We start from the raw sequence: 25,927 nt of genomic DNA, 5'->3' as shown, positions 1-25,927 counted from the left end.
GGAGCCAGGATCAAACCACCAACCTTCCAGTCAGAAGATGACCCGCTGCACTTCCTGAGCTACAGCCACCCCAAATTAACAATATAAGTCTCTTTAGTAATTAATCAAATAACAATGAATTTCACAAATTCCTCCTTTTTTTTTAACGCACCAAAAGCTCACGATTAATAAAAAGCAGTTATGTGAGTAATGCGCAGGTGCTCATCACATCCATGAACATGCTTGGACTTCTGTGCCGCTCCTCTCCACCTGTACTGAAATTCACCTGCCCTGCTTCAGGTGTCTCAGTGCAGCAGCTCCACCTACTGGTCAGAGCAGTGAATCTCAGTGTAAAGAAACAGAGTGTTACTGAACAGGAGATCAGCCTCCTCATCATCATCATCACCTCCTTCTTCTTCTTTGTTTTAATTTCAAGCCATTCCCTGGTAAAATCTTCTGACCCGTGATCTCCTCTCACTTTCCACAGGTACACCTGATTGGCCAGCCTCTACGCCTCTCCAAGTCATGTGACTGGATCACGTGAAGAAGCGTTTCTGTTTCCGTGACATCAGTTCAGTGGTGTTCTGTGTATGTTTGATATCTCTGCCTGGACGTCCAGCCAACTGCTCCGACCCTCGCTGGACCGGATCCTGGTCCCGTTGGGTTTTGCTGGTTCTGGGCGGTCCCGTTGGCCAACAGGTGCTGCTGGGATGCAAGTGGGCAGAGCTCACAGTGACGTACCTGCAGGGACGACTAGGTGACCTCTGACCTCTTTCGGAAGGACGGGCTCAGCTCCGGATGACATCACACCGTTACCTGGATGCGTCTCAGCTTCACCTGAAATAAAGAGAACACTGGATGAAGGAGTGCCAGCCAATCAGAGGGCAGTATTCAGACTGCTTCATTGTACTGACTGAGTGACAGGCTCCTCCTCCTCAGTGTGTGTGTGTAAATACTGTACAGAGGAACTATTTTAAAGAGCCTGTTGGATGATGTTGGATTTCCTATTCTTCTTTTTGTCTGGTAGTCTCTGTCTCTGTTTTTCTACTGTTGTTGATCTGATATTAAACCTGTAGCTGGTGGAGCAGCGCTCGAGCTCAGTGACACTGATCTCAGAGAAATTATTTTACTGCTATTGTTCATATTACCATGGCATTAATAACATAATCTACAAGTATTGATAGTGCATTCAGAGGTTTAAACATATTGGCACCCAATTAATTAGCCTTTAGTACAGGAGCAGTGATAACCACTTTAAACTGTTGAGTTGGATCTATAATCTTAAATGCTTTTTATAATCTTGAATGTTTATATGCAGAGTGTGAGTGACGTGGAGCTTAGAAGGTTAGTCTTACAGCAAGAATAGTAGCTGAGCAGAGACCTGAGTGTATTCAGCAACCTGCTGTGTTTGAGTTTGCTTGGTAACAGTTGACTGAGAATAAGTCAGGAAGTATACTTCTAAAGTGTCTTTGTTTCCTCTGTAAAGTGTGCATTTTGGTTGCTATTTTGAGGAGTGGTGTTGGATGATGCTACTTGAATAACCAGGTTATTCATTATTATCTTTTATATTCTTTTATTAAGTTTTAAGTAGTATCATTTGATTAAAACATTTATTCAATATATTACACATATAGTTTCAGTTGTGCTGGCCTTCTGTCTGGGGAAAAGGTTACAAGGTTTAGCTGGTGAGGGGAGAGGTGAAACTGAGTGCATGTCAGGTTGACACACATAAGTAGATAGACTCATTTGTAGGTAAAAGTTTAATCATGTTATGCCTGTCGCTGCGAAATTGAGTTTGCAAAAGAACAGTTTGTTGCAGAACCGCTGCTGATGTTCCAAGACGATAAACGGGCGTCGGGCAGCGACAGGATGCACCTGCCGTGGAGACGGAGACCATGTTCTTTCAAACTGTGTTAAAAGTCATTGTGGTTTTGATTTGACGTATGCATGTATTGTATCTGCTTGAGGCATGAGGGGGCGTCAGTAAACATGCCCTGATGCCATAAAACCTTTCCTGTGTAGTTTTTTGGGCGGAGATCTACAGCTGATGTTATGCGGTGTACATCTCCCCACGCTGCGCGTGTTCATTAAAATCATCGTTTTGACTACTCCGGCCGGACCAGTGTTGTTATTTGGATTTCCTCCTATATCCCTCCTTAATATTTGAACCTTAACACCAGTCAATAAATTTGGACTGTAAAACTTACCAAAGACTGTGACATAAACCAGGACGTGTGTTGCTTATATATGAAACCCAAGAGAAGCATCTCATCTGCATGTCCTGTGAACCTAGAACAGAGGCAGACAGACGAGCACAAAAACTCGGATGAAGGAAATTTGAGAAGGACCACACCCTGACTACTTCTTTAGATTACATTACCCACAGTATTTAAACATGAATACATTTGATCCGAGTAGTAAAAAGTAGCATTTTGCTTTCTTTTCAACATATGACAACAGAAGGACAGCCCATCTTAGTTGAAAGCCCACTCACCACGACAAGGTGCGGGCCACGAGTGGGAACACGGGACAAGACAAACTAAGACAGGGCAACATACAGATATACATATACTTCATACACATCAACAATACAAGACAAAAAGGTAAACAATAACAATTTATTAACAATAACATTTTATGTTAACAGTTTGAATTTTAAACACTGAATGCAAACTCATTAGAGCAAAACGTACTCTCATTTAAATGAACTAGGGCCTGTTGTGTGTTTGTTGTTGGTATGTGTTTGGCTGGAAAGCTGAGCCATCAGTGTGTGTACAGCTAACGAGAATAAAAGGGAAATGCCACAGAATGCTGAGTCGTGGTCGTGTCGTGCCTCCGACCTGTCACAAATTCCTATCAGCAATTACAAAAGTAGCAAACAGTGGCAAGAGACCTGTTTTCTGTTTCTTCTGCTGATGATTCAGTCCTGTTTATGTGGACTGTAAACCATGGGCAGCAGAGGAATAACTGGCAGTAACTGATAACGACAGCTAGGACTGAACAACTAGTGATTTATTGTAAGTTAAATATAAATTTAGTTATATTCTTTGACCAGATATATATCCATCTCAATTCTAATCTAAAATACAATATATTGTATTTTAGTTGTTATATATATATATATATACACACACAATATATATAACAAATGTAGTGCTCTCCACTATGTGAACCCCTCACCTGAATTGTTCACTAAAGTAAACACACAGAGCAGTAGCAGATTTTTTTAATGTGTTTTATTTATTTTCATTTGCTGCTAACTGCCTTGTTTTCATTTGTAGTTTTTGTAGTAGGAAGAACTACAAAATCCACAAATAAACAAAGTGCAGTTAACAAATGTAGTGCTCTCCACTATGTGAACCCCTCAGCTGAATTTTTAGGTTTTTCAGTTCAAGCCAATGAAATGAAATCCAAAAATTCAACCCAACAATCAAATGATCCCCTATGAGCAAGCACTCTGGCAACGGTGGAGAGGAAAAACTCCCTTTTAACAGGAAGAAACCTCTGGCAGAACCAGGCTCAGGGAGGGGCGGTCTTCTGCCATGACTGGTTGGGAGGTGAGGGGCAAAATAAAATCAAACATAAAGGAGAGCACAGGTCGGTGGACTGTGGCTCGAGTTTAAAAGATGCTCGAATCCCGCCTGAGGTGGTATGGACACGTGATTCGAAGCGTGTCCATACCACCAGCAAAAACGACTATTAAGGATCGACCCAGACGGCGCCGGCCTCGAGGCAGACCGAAAAAACGGTGGATGGACAAAATCAAGGAAGACATTAAGACCATCAACGCGTCACCTGAGGACGCCTTGGACAGAACCAAACGGAGAAACCTTTGCTGAGGAGCGGACCCTGCACCAGCGGGAACAACGCCAGGATGAAGGTGGACTGTGGCTGGAAAACATCATTACTGTTTTTAAAGGGTAACTGGTCCACAATTGTCGATGGGACGTGTGCATGCAAGCACACGCAAGCCATCCCCGCTCTGTGGGGTCATGACAATAATCATGACCCCACAGAGCGGGACATTCGCTTCAGCCGAAAAACCTAGAGGCGACCCAGATAGCAGCTGCAGAAAGAACAATGAACCATCCGACATTTGTGAGTTCTTCGTTCCTTTCCCTGAGTTGTCTGATCTCTTCACAGAGTCGTCTTCTCTCTTGCCTCAGTTCTTCGTTCTGTTGCCTGAGGCGTGTGATCACTTGCCCAAGTTCCATGTATTCTCGAGTGACTTGTGCGTTGTCTCTATTGAGTTGAATGATCTCTTGCCTGTGATGTCTGTTTTCTTCCGTGAGGCGTGTGATCACTTGCCCAAGTTCTATGTTTTCTCGATTGACTTGTGCGTTTTCTTGATTGATTTGAATGATCTCTTGGCTGTGATGTCTGTTTTCTTCCGTGAGGCGTGTGATCACTTGCCCAAGTTCTATGTTTTCTCGATTGACTTGTGCGTTTTCTTGATTGATTTGAATGATCTCTTGCCTGTGATGTCTGTTTTCTTCCGTGAGGCGTGTGATCACTTGCCCAAGTTCTATGTTTTCTCGATTGACTTGTGCGTTTTCTTGATTGATTTGAATGATCTCTTGCCTGTGATGTCTGTTTTCTTCCGTGAGGCGTGTGTTTAATGCAGCGATGTCTAAGTTTTGACTAACAACAATTTGTAGAATTTCAACTGCCGTACGCTGCACTGGGTCTGACTGATCTCTGCTTCCAGATGGATTATTCGACGTTCCCTGTGACATTTCTTTGGAGGTTTAAAGCTCAAAAAAGTTAAATCTCTGAATGATTTAAATGCAAAGGTCAGCTTTGTCTAAGGTCAGCTTTGTCTAAAACAACTGGCTCTTTCTGATGTAAACTGTTAAACGACCTCCTCTATTTATAGACTTGGTGGGTGTGGCAGAGAATGTGATGTCCCTGTGACATCACGATGATCCTTTGATCTTCTCAAAGGATCATTGTGATGTCACCGTGACGTCACAATGATCGTTCGAGAAGATCAAAGGATCAAAGGAGCGCTGTGGATCATTCTGAGCATGCTCAGATCAATGAACGGTCATTGTGACGTCATTGCTAATTATTTGGCATTATTGCAGCAAACCAGCCCATGAAATGGATGAAACATCGTGACTGAGTTCCAGCGCTACACGAGGGACCTGCTTCAAACATACCACCATGCCAATCAGATTACTTCTTCCATGTGAGGGTGAAGAGGTGACCCTTCTGGATAAGATGGTGAAGGTTTGCTGCGTTTGGTGAACAGTGTGATAATAAAACCAGGGAAAATGAAACCTGCTCCTGTTAAATATTCTTTAGTCTTTTGCTGTATAAATAGCTGTATTTTTTCAAAAGACACAGTAAATAAAGTAATGTTAGTAGTGGGTGATATCATGTAAACACTGTCATGATTTTGTGTAAACATTTTGTCATTTGTAAACTATAAATGACATCATCATTGTAACTGATGTGATGTTCTATGAAGTGGTTTTAATTTTAAAAAAAGAGGCAAAAATTACTTTGTTTCTTTATTCAACTTTTGAACAGCGGGACTCAGTCAGTACATATTCAGTAAATGCAAATTATTTACACGGCAGTGCACTACAGGCATAAATCTAGACCCCTAGATAAAACATGATGGCATTATAGCAGTGACGACTCCTCCACAGTAGCAGGTGGGGTTTTTCTTTTTTGAGGACGGCTCCTTTTACCTGTCACTACAGATGGTCTGTGAATGTTTTGATCAAGAGCCTTTTTTGGGCAGCTGAAGAGGAGAAGTCTATCTTATGGCCAACCTCTGGCTGTATCTTGGTCACATTACCCAGCAAAACCCAGTATGGAGGTTCATCTGTAACAGTCCTTGTGCCACGGATCAACACTGTTGCTTCTACTTTAAACAGAAGAGCAGTGACGTGGGTCCAGGTCTCTGCGACTCCGGCCATGCAGGTGCAGCGGGCGGCTTCAACCTTCCCTGTGATGCTCACAGTGACCCATGGCTGCAATGCTGGTTCATTCAGTCTTTGAGAGTGCAGGACCTGAAACACACACAGACAAAGTTCATTTAAAGACAAGAACTATGAGCCAAGGCCGACACAGATGTGTTTAATCTACTTTATCATAAATGTAACAAAGTGTTTAGAAAGTTAGCACATACATGTCATTTTTCATTTCTTTATGTGTCCATCGCTGCAGGTTATAGTGTAAACCTGCCTGTTCTCTGTCAGAAACCTGCCTGCAGAAAATGAACCTAAAGTATGTAATGCAAGGATGCCATCACTGTAGAGATGGAGAAAGCATAAAGTGACAATTATGAGTCACTTAATATGATAAGGAGATTCTGCAGGTCATTAATCAATGTATAAAACTAAAATAAAATGTATTTTTAGTGACTCAAGATACAAATATTGACGCAAGATGTATAATTAGAATTATTTATAATAAACATTAATAAATCATTGCAATTTCTTTAACCATAAAGAGTAACTAAATCCTTCAGGACAGTGTCTCATCAATGCACTGAACTCACTATGTTATCCCTCTAACAGCCTCCACATGTTCTCACTGTAATTTCCCCTCATGAATGAATTTATGCTGCACTAATGTGAATGTTCGGATGGAAATCAAACGCATTTCACTCGCAGTACTCGAGCTGACTTACCTTTGTTTGAATGACGACTTGTACGCGCTGACTCCACAGATAAGGTACGAGAATATGTCAGGCTACGTCAATAGCGGTTGGTCTTCAGGGTTTTTACTCCACGGCCGTATTTCATACGGGTCCACATTTCCAATGCAGGCTATTTTCTGCAAGTACCGCCGCTTCGCCTCTGAACGAAATCGGTCTCTATGCAGTCCGTTCTCTTTTGAGCTGCTTTTAAGCATCTTGTAATCGTCGTTCCAACACAGTGTGTTTGTTTTGACTCATAGACCCCGAAAATGCCGCTGCGCTCCCACAATGCATTTAATTAATCCAGGACAAACTGAAAGCACAAAGGTGTCTGTATGTCTGCGTCTCCTAATACTCAAATCTAAACCAAAGATGGAGGGCTCACTGTTCCTTCTGAAATGAAAGTGTCGTGTAAGTATTAGGTATTTTATTCTACTCACTTTAAAGTGTTTATTAAAACTGAGAAACTGGGACTTTTCCCGACTCTGGACTCTTTCGATGCACATTTTGACAAAATGTGACGAAAGAGAGCCGAGTTTCCTGTTGTTTTAGTTTCATGTTTGTAATTTCAGCTCTCTGGTTAACTTACAGCACCAGCAGTACTTGATTAGGTTTAGCAGTAAGTCCCACAACAAACCTGTGGCTTTGCAGTGTCAGAGCAGACACTGTTGCCCAAACACTGCAGGACTCAAAGTCTACTGGACAGAAACATACAGGAGATACCTGCTCACTAAAATGTGACAATAAGAGTCACGGCTCTGGGTCAGTGTTTTGAGTTCTCGTGTTTGGTTTAATGTTGATTGTATTCTTATTCGGATGCATTGTTGACCATTATTACAGGTTTCTGCTTATTCACGTTTAAGGATTTGTTCCTTGGTTGTGTCTCATGTTTTTATAGTTCGAGTTTCATGTGTTATATTCTGTCTGCGTCCTTGTTTAGTGGTTTCTTGTTTCCTGTTTTATTGTGAAGGTCTGTGTCTCATGTGATTCAGCTCTGCTGCTCCCCTGTCTCGTTAGTCCAGTTTCTCCCAGCTGTGTCTCCCTCCTGTTGCTCACTCCCTGGTTACCACCCTGTGTATATTGGCCCTGTGTTTTCCTCAGATCCTGCCTGTGTGCTCCTGTTTCTGTTTCGTGGCAGCAATAAAAGCTGTGGTTTTCAGTCACATTTCCCTCAGAGTCCTGCATTTGGATCCACATCTCCACCTGCCCGCACACACAGCCCTGACAGTAAGACTTTATTCGTACCATGACATGTTCCAAACATTGGACTGGTGTCAGCACATATCTAACTTTTCAGGTTTTCTGTTTTTCACGCACCTTAGAAGATTAGGTGCTAGGACTCTGATTTTACAAGCACACACCAGATTGTTATGTCGACATCTTCAGGCTTATTTGTTTAATTTTGATTGAACCCTTTCCAGAGAAAATGAAACTGAGATAAAAAAACGCTCAGTTCAGCTTTTGGCTTGTCAGATACAGACCTCGCGTCGACTACAGTATCCAAACTCTTTGCTTTTACTGCTCCAGGTACATCATCTTGTCCTACTGGAGATGTCTCGGGTGGTAGTAAAATTAACTATTCATGTAGCACTTTTTTACACAATGTTTAACAGTTTGGATTTTAAAAATGTGCAGATGCAAACCTTCATTCATTACTACACACTCCTGCACACATACAAGGCCGATGGGCAAAAGATTCAAGAGAAGCTGAACCATGGAAATGAGTTTTGAAGCTGCAGCAAGCTGCTCCAAAGTTTAGACACGACAGCCTCTGGAGCGTGATCACCTCTGGTTTAAAACAAGACAGTGGCTCAGTGCAGAGACCCTGATCAGATCATCAGAGAGGCCAGCTGCAGTCAGAAGGGCTCATTAGCTGTACACAGAGCAGCATGTCAGGCCTCATCAATACGACTTTTAAATGAAGGAAATAAAATGATAGTATTTCAATCAGTACAGAGGCCTTTTCTCTGCATGAACATCGTCTCCATCTTTTATCAGCAGCACTAAATCAAGCACACAGTGTTTTATTCACTGGTGTTTGTTTATTGTGGGACAATACTATGAGTCTGCAACAAAGACCGGACTGACACAACATTTACACCTTATTTGTCGCTGCTGTTATCTTATGAGTGATAAGCAACAGATAAGGAGCACATAAAGCAGCAGGCAGGCCATTTATGACTTTTTCCACCACGTTCTTCTTTCACAAGTTACAAATCTAGTTTATCATCATTAGAAACAGCTTGTCTTTCAGCACAATTATGATATAAATGACTGGACATTCAACGACATTTGAAACAAGCAGAACACATCACTGCTTAGCACAGTTTGAGAAATACCGTGGACGCATGTGTGAGGAAATCAAACCTTCTTGACTTGACGATTAAAACAAACCACAACGCCGATTCCACAGACGTTCACATGCTGTGTGAAATGGAAATGAAAAATAAACCCGTTTTATTTACAATGGAAGACATGTCGAATGTTTATGTCCCATTTTAACAAGATCACAGGGTCATTTGGAATTTGCTGGAAGGAAAACATCTTTAAAAGTTGTTACAAGGCCACGTTTACCAGTGCGTAGCGTTCTTTTAACAGCAGTCAGGAAACATCTGTGAACTGATTTGATGAGTCTGATTCAGATCAGCACACAGGCCCTTCTGCTGTGAGGCCCAGTTCACATTGTCCTGCTGAAATGCACCAATCAGGAGCATGAAGTGCAATGATTTCTTTCTACGTGGTGGGACGAATATTCAGCGTCTTTAATGACTGAAAAACAAGAAACAGGTGCAGAAAGGTTTTGTGGTGTTTTTTACTCATGTACATCAGCTGTGTCGTACTTTCTAAAATATCGCCTTAAAACTCTTTGCACCCGTTATGTGAATTTATAATGTTCACAACCGATGTGGTTATTGGTTGTGAACTTAAACAACCAACGGCGACTCTTCAGTTTTGTCTCCTGATAGAAATAAGGCCCAAAGAGTGGAAAGTGATTGTAATTCAGAGGGTTTTGACCACTGCACTGTGGCTGATCATTCAGCATGATGTGGCATAACAAAGACTGGACTGAGCCATGTTGGTCATGCACACATTCATGAAGAAAAACGGTTTCATTGTAATTTCTAACCCAGTTTATAATGACTCTCCATCCCTGCTGACTTAAAGCTGCACACATGTGAACATGTTTAACTTTAATGCCACAGTGTGGGCGTGGTTTAACTTTTTAGATACTGACAAACCTGCTTCCTGCAGCACACACACCAGGTGCACAACGGCACAAACAACCTTTAAAGCCGTGTCCCCTCCTAACATGCTACTTGAGTTTTATCCTATCCTGTTTGTGCTGTCCACATCCTCGAGCTACTAAAAGTTGCAGGTTATCAGTGAGAACAAAGGTCAAGGGTACGTCAGACATCCAGCATTTGTAATCCTACTTGAAAGAATGACATCATCGTCACTGCTGTTAATAATTACAGTTGTGATAAGTGGGAGAGATGGTATTTATTGGTGGCACGAGCGTCTGAGACCCCAGTTGATTTCCAGGATCTGGAGCAGGAGGAAGAGACGGCGGAAGCTTCGACACAGACTGGGACGCTCTCAGGTATGTAGGACGAGCTGCTCTGCATATACGTACGTGTTGGAAAGTAAAGAGGGAGCTGTGGGGAAGTGAGGACTGCTAACACTCAAACCAAACTTCTCTGGTGTTTCTTCAACCTGACAATCTCACCCTCTGGGACGACGCACGCTCTGACCTGCCTTATGTGCTCTGTCTTGTATTTGGGGGTCTGGACCTTTGCTGTTTTCTGTTAATGTGCTTTGATAAGTGATGTTCAAAGGAAGGACGGGATCCTTTTGCTAACCTGATGTGATTAATGGACCTCAGAGCCACACAGAGAGGAAGCAGCAAAGGAGATGATGATGCGCCCGGCAGCTCAGCAGTACGTAGTGACCAGGCCGCTGTACTCGGAGGAGTCCTTCGCTCAGGACCATGAAAAGATCTACAGGCACCGCAAAACTATGCTGGACCACATCAAGCAATATTTCACGTAAGCAACATGTCAGACTGTTTGCTGTGTTTTCTGTTTGGTTCCTGTGATCACTGGATGCAAACCTACGTTCCAAACGACGACTCTGCAAAGGTTTGATGAACTGTGGTGATTCAGCAGCAGCTGCTCTCATTTCCATCAACAAAGGTTCAAGCTTGTTTGGCTCAGTTTACACAGGTTACGTTTATAGTGATTAAGGTCTGACGAGACACTTTACCTGATACAAAAACATTATGTGTTATGTAAGACAAGTATTAAGTTTAATTTTGAGATTGAATTCAATTCAAATGTATTTGTATAGCACAGCAACAACAGTCGCCTCAAGGCGCTTCATCTCTATTAGATTAAAGTCAACATTTTGAGATTAAACATGAAATAGTATTTTGAGGGAAACGGTGGGAATGTGGAGACTCGCAGCTCCTCTAACATCTACAAAATGTCTTGTGAAAGAACTTGATCAGCTGTCTTATCGTGTCTTGTGTTACAACATGCATCTTCTTTATTGCACGAGGGTGTAACCACCGCTATCATCGGTCCACTGTCACCTGTTTCGTTTTCTTCCAAGTTTGTGTGTTTTTCCCTTCCGAGCTTTTTCCTGCGCCATCACCACACAGTGTTCATGTGCTAACAGAGACGTGCGATTTCACTCTCAGTGATACTGTCTACAGTATACATTTTGCCGAGGGTGGAGGGCAGCTTGTCTTGAAACAACCACATTTCACCATTTTATCTCAAAATAGATTTTCATCTTTAAACTCGAAATGATCACTAATCTTTTTTCTCAATGTGGCCCTAATCCTGCTGTTTGCTGTGTTTGTCTATCTTTATATTAATGGTGCTTTAATGCTTTGATACTCAGCGTGACGTTAGACTACACAGGTACACAATATCAATTTTACTGTAGTTTCAAGTCTGAACATTTTTGAAAAATCCAGATTCTTATTATTTTGACCCTACACGCACACGCACAGGCAGCGTTAGTCCAGTTTCATCACCGACACCGGATTGGCTAATCGAGCCTCTTACCGCAGCCGGGCCCTCCCCTCTGTGCGCACACACGAGAGGCGAGAAAGTTGAGCAGAAAAGCAAAGAGAGAAAAACTAAGTAAAAATAGATAAAGCAGAATGTGTGAGATTACCGGACATGTCAGCTGTCGGTGCTGCTGCACCAGCAACACGCAGCCCTCGCAGCCTCTGGTTGACAGCACGAGTTTTAAACAGAGTTACATCCGTACATGATGCATCCATGACAGTCTCTCTCTCCCTTTATATAGAAATACATTATGTGTTTATTGGGTGATCACGTCGGGCCAGTCGGACCAAATATGTCACGGTCGATGTTTTTGTCCCAGTCCAGCCGCGACGCAGATCAGCACTCGTCTGACATTAAGATTGTCACTGATGTCTAAAACGTTAAAAATGAGATGTAGCGGGTGCTTTGGTGAAACGCTGGCAGGCCTGTGCTTTCTACAGGATAATGTGGGTGTAACTATGTGGATGGATTTATCTTAAGACAGCGCAGATCTAAATAAAAATAATGTGTTCACTTTATATAGTTATTAGTATTTCTGTGATATTAACTAATTCAAAAGTCGTAATTGGGCAGGGTGGAGCTCATTGAAGACGTTTCTCCTGCTGTGCAGAATATATTTTTCATATCTTTAAAAAGAACAAACAAACGCAGGACTTAAACTGATCGATGTTTGTACACTTTAATCAGTTTAAATAATCTTGTGAAGCATAAATGTAAAAAGTGGTTACTCTGGTTTTGGTTCATTATCGTTTCAGATGTGACGCGAAACGAGCCAAGAGCACGGCTCTGTCTCTTCTCCCAGTCATCGGCTGGATGAAAGCGTACCGATTCAAAGAATGGCTGCTGGGTGACATCGTGTCCGGTGTCAGCACTGGACTGGTGGCTGTGCTGCAAGGTGAGTATCACAGAAAGTTACAGCCTCTGAACTCTGTGAAGTAATGATAACAATAATGACTGTGCAGCTTGGGCCCTATCTGACTAACTGTGATAACCTGTGATAACAGACAGCTGTGAGAACCTCTGCGCTCTTATCTGAGCTGTTTAAACGATAGTGAGTGTGCTTAACAGCAGCTTGGAAATGAGGAAATAACCATTTCATCGCTTGATGATTTTGCTCATTTTAATGGAGACACAATATCATCTAAAACATTCAGAAAAAGGAAAACATTAAATTTATAGATCAATTTGCATGTTGGTGCAGCCCTTTGAAACCTTTAGCAGCTTTCTTTTAATTGGCTGCTCCTCAGCAGCAGGTGAGTGGAGGTGACATCGTAACAGTATAGATGTAAAAAGAAATTAGGAGGACGGGTTCTTTAACCTTTGTGTACTTTACTTACTTATTGAGAGCCCAGAGATTTACTCAACTGGTGTTTCTGTCTTGCAGGGCTGGCCTACTGTTTGTTGGCCTCTCTGCCACCCTGGTATGGGCTCTTCTCCGCCTTCTTCCCTGTTATCATCTACTTTTTCCTCGGCACCTCCAGACACATCTCAGTGGGTAAGGCCATCGTCCATTTCTATGTAGCTGCTCTCTAAATGTTAGAGTGTAAGTATATCTGCCATCCTCCTGTCTCCCCGAAGGTCCGTTTCCAGTGCTCTGTCTGATGATTGGCTCGGCGGTCACCAGGCTGGTCCCAGACGAGGGGCCGGCGTTCAACATCACGGGGTTTGAAGGCCTGACCAGAGACGAGCAGAGAGTGCTGGTGGCCTCTTCTGTCACCTTCCTTGCCGGCATCATGCAGGTGAATCGGCTCGCCACAGCCAATAAGTTGCTCTAGTCGACACTGAGTCACCTTGTCAACAAGCATGCTTTCTGAGGATCAAACACAAACCTGTAGGATCTCAAACATACGTTTGTGATGTGGAAACAACAAAAAGCTTTGTGTCCTTGACAGAAAACAGATGTTGTGTTTCGTCCTTCTTAATAAGGCTCCTTGAGAGCCGTTCATCACAACTTCATTTGTGAGCTCTGGCTTTCAAAGGAGCACACTTCGCTCCATCTTTCCATCAAAAAATACTATTGAGCAGCAAATGTAGCATAATAGTGTTAGCATGAAAACACTGACGGACTGAAAAGTAGGTTGACATTTTAAAAGTCATGAGAATATTGACTGTACTCTCACATTTATCCGTTTAAGGCGAAGGTTAGCTGGACGCACCAAGAAGGCTGTGCTCTTTTTTTGGAATAGGTGAAACAAACCTAAATCCCAGTCAGTGAGCATGAGAGGCGCTCATAGATGGACTTACTACGTTTGGGTTTGTTAGCTTTGGACTGAGGTGGGATAAGATGAGCTCCATACAAGAGCAGTTATTACCTGCAGCGAGAGTCACAGAGCAATGAGGATATATGATCATGTCATATTTGACCTAGAATCTCACTCTTACATTTCACGTCCGCCTTTCTTTCAAGTCTTTAGAGAAAGTGATGGCAGGAACAATAAGCAGCCCAGTTACAGTAGTTAGAAAGTAGTTATGTAATAAACTCAAGTTATTCATGTTACTCCTGCGCAACAATTGTGTAATCAAAGACAGGATCTGTCATGCTACACAAAATCTGATTTTTCACTGCACTACAAACTACAGTTATAAATGAAAAATACAGCATTATTCTCTTGAAAGCAAACTGCCCAGAGAGTGAGCAGGCAGAGGCTCGCACTCCCTCGCTGTTTCCTGCTGTGTGCTCTGACAGCCGTGCTTTAGGGAAAGTTATATGTAAAGTATGATGCTTAGTAGATCACTTCATCAAGTATGTGATTTACAGAAAACTGGCAGTTGCTTTTATAACTGTTGAGAGGACTGCAGTTGACAATGTAAACATTCATTGGTCCCACGTGGACTCTTATCGGTACTTTAAGGGTATTTTTGTAATACTAATCACACAGAGAGGTACTTTTACTGTGTTTAGCTATTTATGTTACGGATGTGAATACCAGATCATGACATATATGCTGCTGTCTGCTAATCAAAGCAGCACATTCAGATGAACAGCTGTTGTTAACCTTGATGTAGTCGTACACAGAGGGACGTCACAGGGTTTTCATTCCTAAAAGAAATTCAAAAAACCGTTTTTCTTTTTCTGGTAACTCGCAGTTTAATAATACACTATTTTGTTTATCATGTTGGGTTTTTCAGCCTCAATGACTGAATCTGTTTGTGACTCCTGTCTCTGGCAGCTTGCGATGGGCGTTCTGCAGGTGGGCTTCGTTGTCATGTACCTTTCCGACACACTTGTGTCAGGTTTCACCACAGCTGCTGCGATCCACATTCTGGTGTCGCAGCTCAAGTTTGTGTTGGGGCTGGAAGTTCCAGGGATCAGCGGGCCTCTGTCACTCATATATGTAAGTACAGGCCAGCTTGAAGCTTGCTCTGTTCATCCAACAGGTTGTTCATCTGCTGGTTTCATTCTTCAGACCTTGGAGATCATCTTTAACAAGATCACCTCCACCAATGTGTGTGATGTGGTGATCTCCATCGTGATCATGGTGGTGGTGTTCATCGTAAAGGAGATAAATGAGCGATTTAAATCCAAGCTGCCTGTGCCGATCCCCATAGAGGTCGTCATGGTGAGCAACACTGCACGACTCCTGACATTTTTGCATCTCTTTGAAGGCTTGTTGGTTCCACAAACAACAACACTGATATTTATTACGCTGGTTTTGGCTCTTCACTGTAACGACTGCACTCAGCAGGTGAATAACACTCATTAAAGTGAGTAATGTTCATTTATGGGCCGGAAAAAGATTTCAGCGAGAGATACCGGCCCAGGTTGACACCTGCAGTTAATAAATGCTCTCTGACTTTTGTATTTAAAAGAGTAAATAGCTGTGAATAATCATTTGTCATTTCTTTCACAGACTGTTATTGCATGTGGAGTTTCATATGCATTCGACTTTAAGACAAGATATGGCATTGATGTTGTTGGTTATATACCAAAAGGGTAAGAATACATCAAGCTCACAGTGAAACCTGTCGATTGTTTTATCTTTGCTGGAAAAGAGTCAGAACATCAGCAGCAGGAGTTATCAATGACAAACTTCCCCTGTAATATTATACTGTGGTTTTAATATCCTGACACTGTGCATAACTCACAAGTACATAAGACGTTTATAAGGTGATAATAGCTAAAAGCTAACAGTTTGTTTTGGAGCCTGTAAAAGTGTGAAATCAGAAAGGCAGTCAAAGAGAGGTCAAACCACTTCCACAACATCATAGTTCTAAAATGCAACATGCAAACTTTACACGTGTTATGTCTCTTTCTGCTTTGGCCAAAGTTAAATATGTTTTTGATTTGAGGACCCAAACGCAGACTCGTGGAGGCGAGACAGAAACTCAACAGGTAGCTTTATTGCTGAACATCAGAAAATACAAAAATAACTAAACTTGTAATGGAACTAAACAGGCTTAAATACACAGCACAACGTCCAGAGAAGAGAAAACACACAGTGAACACAGCTGAGACAAGTCAGACATGAACACGAGAGAGAGACACAGAGGACAAAGACACAAGGGGAACCGAATAGTCCGAGAACTAAACAAGAACACTCAGAATAACTACGACCATGAATGACCCTGAACATCAGCCATAATACAAAATATTACCAGAATACAAGAAGGTCAAAATGCTGGGTCACAGTGACCCAGAACCATCAGCCTGTATTTTGAAACAGTAACATAATGTTACGCTTTAGCTAAGGGTTCTGGCTCTGAATTGTTCCTCTTATCACTTGTGGCTGATCCACCTGAGCGTGTCCATGTTTAGAGGCACAATGATCTGACAGACTTGTACCGTTTCAGGTACGAGGCGCCAGTCGCCCCAAACCCGCAGATCTTCCAAGAAACGGCAGTGGAAGCGTTTCCTATAGCCATCGTGGGTTTTGCTGTGGCCTTCTCTGTGGCCAAGGTTTATTCTATAAAACACGATTACACCATAGATGGAAACCAGGTGGGTAACAACTCAGCCACATGTAGGTTAACGTCGCGTCAGGACGTCAGTGTGATTTCTTATCTCTGTGACCCGGCTACAGGAGCTGATAGCCTTTGGAGTCAGCAACATCTTTGGAGCTTCCTTCAGGTCTTTTGCAGCGAGTACAGCTCTTTCTAGGAGTGCAGTTCAGGAGAGCACAGGAGGGAAAACTCAGGTAAACTAAGCTGATCCCGGATCTGTCCATGTCAGGCAGGGTTTTCTGTATTATTGTAGGGTCGACCTTACAGTACAAAGCACCGTGAGGTGACTGTTGTTGTGATTTGGTGCTGTATAAATAAAGCTGTATTGAATAATATTGAAACTGAAGTCCAGTTTCGTGACACAAACGTTTGAAGTATCTTTACAATGAAAATCTTTATAATGAAATCTTTGCTTTTTCACTACAATTCATTTGTTGAATCCCTGGAAAACATTTAAATATGACCAACTGCATGAGATCAGGTCACAGAATCTGTCATTCTCTTCTGTTTATACACGTTCATAGAGACTCTGTGATTAACTGCAAATGAATTGACAGCAGTTCCTGTGACACTGCGGCTCGTCGCTCTGACATACAGTCGCACAAATGCATTAAATTCACAGCGAGTGACCAATAGAAAGGCCAGCCAACAGTGACCTCTAGTGTTTAGAGGAGAAAGTGTATCAATCAACTGATCTGAAAAAGTCCTTTTTAAATCAGCACAAACAGAATCTGATTTCCATCATGTTGGTTTTTCAATCCTCTGCCTCTTCTGTCGTTTCCAGGTAGCTGGTTTACTGTCAGCTGTCATAGTGATGATCGTCACATTGGCTATTGGATTCCTACTGGAGCCCCTACCAAAGGTATGTACCCCTCCCTGTGCCTCTGACATGCTGTCTATACTCTGAAAGCCGATCTCTGGCCCTCTGCTTTAACAGTCCGTGCTGGGCGCCGTGATCATCGTCAACCTGAAGGGCAGTCTGATGCAGTTCAGAGAGATCCCATATCTGTGGAGGAGGGACAAAGCCGACTGTGTAAGACCTCACAAACTTTCAGTACTCTTAAAGACCATGTTTATATGTTGTAAGAAAGGACACGTGGCCTCCTTGTTAGTAAACAACATGTTTCTTACCACAACAAGGTGGTGTGGCTGGCTAGCTGCATCGGTGCCTTCTTGCTGGGGCTGGATCTGGGACTGGCTGTCGGCCTCGGTGTGGAGCTGATCAGTGTCATCCTCAGGACTCAGTTGTGAGTATTTGGTGTACAATGTGATCATGTAACTGATTACTGTTGTTCTTTCATCACGCTATTGTCACGAGGTTCAAAGTGATGGCTTTTCTTCTGTCAGCTGTTAGATAAATGACCCCGACAGCGAGTACAAACACGTGACGCTGATTCTTGTAAATGATACAGTAGTTTACATCAAACCTGTCATCGTTGTATCATCATCATTGTGAGCGTGTTAGCATGTCATGTTTGCTTGTTTGCTTCAGTCCTCGCTGCAGTCTGCTGGCCAACATCAGGGGCACCGATATCTACAAAGACCGAAAGGACTACATCAGCGTGAGTTAGCGTGTGGCCCCTCAGGTGGCTTCAGTTTACCTTTCAAATATTTACACAGCTGTTGGGATATTATCTCAGGCATTTGGATTAGTTCTACAGGCCACAACAAAATGTATGGTTTTGTAATTATACAAATTAAAATAATGATCAAACTAGAGGTGAAAACCTGTGACCAGGTCTTTTAAGTAGGCTATTAAAGAATAAAATACAGAGGGTCATGATTTTATGATGAACACAGTGAGTCCTTCCTTACTCTGAATGAATGTTTATGTAAAGGACAAATGCACATTTGTAATGTGCAAAGGCTTTTATTAGAGGCTATGATGCATGTAGAGCAATCAGCTCACTTACAAAATGTACATACTCAGCAAGTTTCATGTGATTTCAAGATCTATAAGAGTCAGAGAAAGCAGTGGCGATTAAAGGTGCTGAGAGAGACTTTACCCTCATTTACACTGTATCTGTGAATGAGTGTTGTTTTTAAATATAACGTAAAGGATACGTAATAACTAAGCACTTGACTGTCTTGAAAATGACCAATACAAAAGCAGCGGTATTACTAATTACAACTAAAAAACAACAAACTTTTCACAGGAAGTGCTTATGCCTTATTATCTCATAGCCAGCCTGCTAGGAGACATTGCAGTTACATTCCCTCAGAGTGTGTCAGGGCCAGGCAGGCCGGCGTGTTTGCGGTGTGGAGCCAAAAGCAGGCACGGGAGAGAGAACGAGCTGTAACAAAAGGCGAGGCTTTTATTGAGGCTGATAGCCAAAACAGAAAACAAGGCAAAGCAAAACTAAACTCAATGAAACACCTGACCTGACGAGATAAACAGACGACCCGACAATGAACACAGTGAGACAGAGGACTTAAATACACAGAAGGGTAATGAGGGAAGTAGAAACACCTGGAAACACAGCTGAACGCCACAGGAAGACTAAACTAAACACACTGAACATGGAACACAAGACTAAATAAAACAGGAACAAGGAAAGGACGTACACCTGACAACACGGAGCACCAGGAGAACCTACATAGACAGTAATGACCCATAAAGGAAACACAAACCTGACTAAAAACTCAACCAAGAGAAACTAATAATCATACTAGAACTTAACACATCTCACAAGTAATACAAAATAAGTCAACTACACCCTTAACTTTAAAATGACACATGAGTTTAACATGAGTTTAACATAGGAAAGCAACCTCACCAAATAAACTCAAAGATGCTGGGACCCACCTGACCGAGTGCAGAGCGCCCCGATCGAAAAATCCATGGAGTCCCCCTTCATCTCTTCTTGCTCTTGAGTATTTCCAAGTTTGGATATTTATGTCCTCCAATAATGCAGAAGCAAGGTCTTTTTGTGGATGCTTTGATACTAAATGTACCTGACAGTTTACCAGCTGATTTTCAAATTGAGATTTGAACAACTAGTCATTGATTTTGATTTTGCAGTACTTTAAAACTCTTTGCAGATATACGAGCCAGAAGGAGTGAAGATCTTCAGGATCCCATCTCCAATCTTCTTTGCCAACATTGAGTTCTTCAGGAACAAGCTGGTGGAAGCTGTAAGTCACATCTGCCTTTAATGGAGCTGTTAAAGAATAAAAGCATCAGTTTGGATAATTTAGTTTTTAAAAAGCATCATATTCTTCACAGGACAATAAAATAGATGGAGTAAAATCTCATCTCTGATACTATCTCCTATGATTACTTGTGATAAATGACACACTTACTGTATGTCTTCCCAGGTCGGCTTTAACCCATTACGGGTGTTGAGAAAGAGAAATAAAGCAGTGAGGATGATACGGAAACTTCTGAAGAAGGGCAAGTTGCAGTGGACATCTGTGAGTATCTGAGCTTGGTTTGATAGTAACGGCACAAATGTTGCCTGTGTCGACACATTAACAAGGCAACGAAGCCTCATTTACTCATTTTTACTATTAACATTTGCTTCTTGCTCATCTCTTTCAACTCAATTTAGGTAAACACTGTAAATCTGCATGTTTAGAAATGTACAGAAAACAGCAGCTCTCATTTCTAGAAATATAGACACATTTATTAAACCCCCCAAAATATGAGTATCCAGAGTTGGGACCAGGAAGCAGAGTTGCAGTCTTACACGCCTCTCTGCAGCTTCTCTCCTCCTGCTACCCCCCCAAAAACCCATCTCCATAGAGACTGTGTCAGCTTCCAAACAGACAAAAAACAAACTAAAAACCAGCAACAAAACGATTTAGAGCAGGAACACGGATTCTGCACAAAGACGTAAACACAAAGTGCGGAGCCAACGCATCCGAATCAGCGAGCTCACCCGACGGCACGGACACGGTCGGGGCTGAAAGCCGACAGCTCGCTGATTCTGAAGCGTCAGTGGGCGCTTTGTGTTTACGTCCTTTTTGCGCTGATTCTGAAGCTGCAGGTTTGATCTCTTTCCAAACAATATTGACCGAACCAGCAGCCAAAGACGATCCAAACTAGCTTCACATTTCGCTTCACATGAACATTGTCACGAATTTCCTCTGACTTTTGCTGTTTTGCTTCCACCACGATAAAAATCACACTTCATGTAGAGCTCTCTCTAAATCAATAATCAAAACCCACCCCTGCTTATTACCCAGCAGTCTACGGTGTCGGCCGCTGTTTTTGTTTTTAGTTTTTTTTTTTACTTACTTCTGACAAGAAAGCCTCATTTCTGCTGTTCAATACTGAACAAATTTAAACTTTTTGAAATTATGCAAAATTGCAAAATGCTGTGTCTCTAATCAAAGCTCAGTAACTTTGCTCTGCTTCACTTCGTTTTTGACTGCACAATATTTTTAAGGTCATCTGCTATAAAAACCCAGACCAGGAAAATCACCGTCACATTTTTCTGTGTTTTATCTTCAGCTACTTTGACACAAAGGCACCTGCTGTGATGCTCACACCTTTGATAAAGTCTCACAAGTGTCAGGTTTCTTTAATAGATATAAAAATATAGATATATGTACTGATAAGTGATCAGAATTATAATATTTCTGACTGTCTGAGGCAAAAATTTCCCCGATTCAAATCTAATCGTAATCAAATCGATTCTAGAAATCAGTGACGATACCCAGCCCTACAATACAGCATCCACATCTGAACCACAGAGTAAAACAGTGAAATGTGGATTATTAAATATTAGGTCTCTCTCCTCCAAGTCTCTGTTAGTACATGACTTAATAATTGATCAACAAATTGATTTACTCTGCCTTACAGAAACCTGGTTGCAGCAGGATGATTATGTTAGTTTAAATGAATCAACACCCCCGAGTCATTCTAACTACCAGAAACCTCGAAGCACAGGCCGAGGGGGCGGTGTGGCAGCAATTTTTCACACCAGCCTATTAATCAACCAAAGACCCAGACAGACTTTTAATTCATTTGAAAGCCTGATGCTTAACATTGTCCACCCAGCTGTAAAACTCAGAAACCAGTCTTACTTGTTATCATCTACCTGACTCCGTGGTATAATTCTCAAACACGTAGCTAAAGCAGATGACTCGTAATCTGGAGAGGAAATGGCGTGTCACAAATCTAGAGGATCATCATTTAGCCTGGAGAAATAGTTTGCTGCTTTATAAGAAAGCCCTCCGCAAAGCCAGAACATCTTACTATTCATCACTGATTGAAGAAAATAAGAACAACCCCAGGTTTCTCTTCAGCACTGTAGCCAGGCTGAGAAACAGTCAGAGCTCTTTTGAGCCAACAATCCCTTTAATGTTAACTAGTAATGACTTCATGAACTTCTTCACAAATAAAATTTTTATCATTAGAGAAAAAATTACCAGTAATCATCCCACAGATGTAATATTATCTACAGCTACTCTTAGTACCATTGATGTTAAGTTAGACTCTTTTTCTCCAGTTGATCTTTCTGAGTTAACTTCAATAATTACTTCCTCCAAACCATCAACGTGTCTTTTAGACCCCATTCCTACAAAACTGCTCAAAGAAGTCCTGCCATTAATTAATTCTTCGATCTTAAATATGATCAACCTATCTCTAATAATCAGCTATGTACCACAGGCCTTCAAGCTGGCTGTAGTTAAACCTTTACTCAAAAAGCATCTCTAGACCCAGCAGTCTTAGCTAATTATAGGCCAATCTCCAACCTTCCTTTCATATCAAACATCCTTGAAAGAGTAGTTGTCAAACAGCTAACAGATCATCTGCAGAGGAATGGTTTATTTGAAGAGTTTCAGTCAGGTTTCAGAGCTCATCACAGCACAGAAACAGCTTTAGTGAAGGTTACAAATGATCTTCTTATGGCCTCTGACAGTGGACTCATCTCTGTGCTTGTCCTGCTAGACCTCAGTGCAGCGTTCGATACTGTTGATCATAATATCCTATTAGAGCGATTAGAACATGCTGTAGGTATTACAGGTACTGTGCTGCAGTGGTTTGTATCATATCTATCTAATAGACTCCAGTTTGTGCATGTAAATGGAGAGTCCTCTTCACACACTGAGGTATTAAAGGACTGTTGTATTGGCAGTGGTATGATATAAAATTGGTGGAGAAAAATGACAGTGTCATTTGTACAACAAACAGTACAAGGTCCAGCATCACTTATCTGAGACATGAGCGATTGCATGAATATGATACGAGGTAGAGCCTGGTGATAAAACAATAAAAATGAATATTGTGCAAAAACGTTCCTCGACTGTGATATAAAATATGTTCAATATAAAGTCAGTAAGCTCATTGCATCCATGTTTCGACGGACAACATGAAAGGCAACAACAATTATACTGAACCAATCGTGTGGTTGGAAGGAGCATAGGAGGAGGAGCTGACAGCAGCACATGCTCTTGCTACACACTATACGTAGGAGTGCGAACGAAAGATAAAACGACGACAAAAATTGTTAACGAAAACCCGACAAACAGCATTAACAAACGAAACAGCCCAGTGGACACAGCGTGTTTGATATTTATACGGCTTTGTAATGTGTGAGTTTGTCTCTGGTTTAAAGCGCGTCTACAACTTCGCTCGATCAGTCACAACATGAGAGTCTTGTGCGAGAGCAGAAAGGCTCATTATGGATTCATCATCTGGAATGTGTTCCCGTGTGGTGAAGTCTGACATAGAAAACATATTTCGCTGTTACAGATCGGCCTCCTGAATACCTCGTGTGGACCCATAAATGAATCAGAGGACGAGAGCAACATGGAAGAGCTGGACCAACCGACTGACTTCAAAGACTTTCCTGCCCGGATCGACTGGAACGCCGAGCTTCCGGCCAACATTGCGGTTCCCAGAGTTGAGATTCACAGCCTGGTCCTGGACTTTGCCGCCGTCTCCTTCTTAGACATCTCTGGACTGAAGGGACTCAGAGCAGTGCGTTTGTATTCATGCAGCAGCAGCAGATGTTTCGCTCTGGCTCTGTTTAATTCATTTCTCTTTGCAGCTGCTGAAAGAGCTGATCCGAGTTGAGGTTGAGGTCTACATTGTGGCCTGTGACCGTAAGTACTAGCGTATTGTCTGTATTAGTTTAGTAATCATGTTAGCCTACCATGCTAACCTAAACACCTGCCACATACTCAGCTGTATGTTTGTCTACCATATTTGGACCTTCTGCTGCAGCTTACATCCTGGAGAAACTCCATGATTGTAGCTTCTTTGATGATGAAGTTCAGTCTTCAATGTTCTACCTGACACTGCATGACGCCATGCTGCACATCCTGGAGAAACATCCGGAGCCTATTCCAAAAAAGTCTGATTATGAGAAGGTAAAGAAGAGCAACAAACACAATATTCAGGGAGTATTTGACATCTTACTGTTGGAAATATATGTACACAATACTATTACACACATGTAGGGTTTTTACAGCATAAAGCACCTTGAGGCGACTGTGCTGTGACCATAAATACATTTTAAAAAAGAAACTAAATTGAATCTGACGTTCTTTATGTTGTTTTACAGATAATGACAGGAGTCACTATTCATCATCTGCCCGGCAATTTGAGGAGCAGAGACAGAAATGTAGGTATCAGTCTCAAACTGTGCTTTTCAGTGTTTGTGGTTTTTGAGAAATAACTTTCATCTATTTTACTGGTTACAATACAGAAGCCAAAAGCAGAAAAATAAAATCCGATGATTTATTTCCAACTTCTGAAACGAAAAAACCCCCACAGAATTTTATTATTTCTTTAACTCATTCACTGCCAGCCATTGGCAGTGAATGAGTTAAACCCATTGACTCATTCACTGCCATTGACGGCTATAGACGTCAATGGCAGTGAATGAGTTAAACTTGGTCATTTAAAAAATATATATATAAAAACTCATTTCAGCAGCCTGATGACCAAGACAAGTCTTTGATTTAATAACTGATAAGCTTTCTAACACATGCAGTCCCATGAAAAAGAAAGTTTCCACAGGACTATACAACTACTGTGAAAAACTAAGTACGCCCCAAAACTAATACACAGCCCGAAATAATAGGGGTCCTCAATTTGATGCTGCAAGATAAAGAAGAAAAATCATGGAGGACAACGGTCATGTGATCTGTCAGTGGAAACACATGGGGAAACAGCTGACACCAATGAACATAATGACGTCACAGTGGAAGAGAAAAACTAAACACAATGAACACAGGAACACAAGACCTCTCCAAAATAAAACAGGAAACATAATGAGACACAGAGATGACAACATGAACTTGACAACACAAGACATGCAGACACGAAACACATGACGGGCAAGGGAGACGTAACAGAGGGGTGAAGACACAAAGGGAATCTAATAACAAAGAACTAGAATGACAACCTAATGATAGAAATAAACTTCGAAAAATTAAAGGACTTAAACATAAAAATAAACTCAAAACACTGGGTCACAATGGCCCAGGACTGTGACAGGAAGTCGCTTTGATGACAGATGAGATTGACTGAACGTGACTGAACGTCAGCTCCTTCTTCTCCCACAGGCTTCACCCACACAAACAAAGTTATAACTTCAGAGTGACGATGATGAGGACGACCAAAGACGAGGAAGATGAACCTATCAACCGTGTGTGTGTGTGTGTGTGTGTGTGTGGCTTTTAATGCAATGCATGAAACTGCATTGATTGTATTGCTTTTTTATCGTATACATCATATAGATTTGTAGACAATTACTGTATAATTTATTTGACATGTTTATTTTCATTTTCATGATGGTGAGGATGAATGTCTTTGCAATGGTAACATTACTTTCAAGAGTTAAAACTGACTGAAATGCTGGAATAAATTTTTTACTCTCTAAATAATGCTGTTTGTTGCCTTTTTTAATCCATTAACTTTGTTACATGTTAACATCAAAAGATAACATGCATTAAAAGTGCAGTGGGCATGGTTATAAGTATCTTAACTGTTACTGTTAGCTTTACTGTTATCCAGAAATGATTAAAGCCACAGTATTGCTCTGGACAACATGCTACTTTTGTTACCATGACTACTGCATACTTTGCCTCAATAAACAAACTCTATAATTTAGCTGTAAATTCTTCATATTGTAACAAAACACATCACAGAAAATTCAATTATTTATATATATTGTCTCCAATTATTTCTATACTTTATCCTCTAAGGACTATCAAAGGTTCACGTTGGTCCTTTTAGCTGTTTCACGTTGTTGATGTTAAATTGAGTTCTAAAATAGGAAATGTAAGAAATATTTCTCTCATTCATCGTTTCTAG

General features: G+C 41.6%; 1 protein-coding gene and 2 long non-coding RNA genes across 4 annotated transcripts; 1 reads left to right on the top strand and 2 right to left on the bottom strand.

Moving 5' to 3' along the window:
- Window positions 1–5,482: 5,482 nt before the first annotated feature.
- On the bottom strand, window positions 5,483–6,880 carry LOC145421425 (uncharacterized). The gene is made up of 2 exons (XR_013902790.1): window positions 6,626–6,880; window positions 5,483–6,002 (listed from the first exon to the last, which is right to left on the bottom strand). It is a non-coding gene; the product is annotated as an uncharacterized LOC145421425 (long non-coding RNA).
- An 857-nt stretch (window positions 6,881–7,737) lies between these two features.
- On the top strand, window positions 7,738–25,494 carry LOC113009709 (chloride anion exchanger). Of its 2 annotated transcripts, none has more exons than XM_026148180.2 (22): window positions 7,738–7,861; window positions 10,178–10,235; window positions 10,518–10,680; window positions 12,468–12,607; window positions 13,097–13,207; window positions 13,291–13,451; window positions 14,883–15,047; window positions 15,120–15,272; window positions 15,564–15,646; window positions 16,504–16,651; window positions 16,734–16,847; window positions 17,438–17,515; window positions 17,591–17,686; window positions 17,794–17,900; window positions 18,146–18,215; window positions 19,696–19,788; window positions 19,972–20,067; window positions 23,357–23,584; window positions 23,655–23,709; window positions 23,831–23,976; window positions 24,171–24,230; window positions 25,177–25,494. In XM_026148180.2, the coding sequence occupies exons 3-22, from the start codon at window positions 10,547–10,549 to the stop codon at window positions 25,201–25,203; spliced, it is 2,265 nt and encodes a 754-aa protein (XP_026003965.1). In that variant the 5' UTR covers window positions 7,738–7,861; window positions 10,178–10,235; window positions 10,518–10,546; the 3' UTR covers window positions 25,204–25,494. The 2 variants fall into 2 exon arrangements, with proteins under 2 accessions (XP_026003965.1, XP_026003963.1); XM_026148178.2 differs by having other exon boundaries at window positions 7,751–7,861; window positions 10,111–10,235.
- LOC145421426 (uncharacterized) lies at window positions 16,035–18,137 on the bottom strand. Its single transcript, XR_013902791.1, has 2 exons — window positions 17,785–18,137; window positions 16,035–17,659 (listed from the first exon to the last, which is right to left on the bottom strand). It is a non-coding gene; the product is annotated as an uncharacterized LOC145421426 (long non-coding RNA).
- Window positions 25,495–25,927: the final 433 nt, after the last annotated feature.

This window comes from Astatotilapia calliptera, chromosome 17, assembly GCF_964374335.1.
Source record: "Astatotilapia calliptera chromosome 17, fAstCal68.1, whole genome shotgun sequence".
Taxonomy (NCBI): domain Eukaryota; kingdom Metazoa; phylum Chordata; class Actinopteri; order Cichliformes; family Cichlidae; genus Astatotilapia; species Astatotilapia calliptera.
The sequence above is the reverse complement of the archived record's forward strand: the minus strand, read 5'-3'. Positions and strand labels throughout refer to the sequence as shown.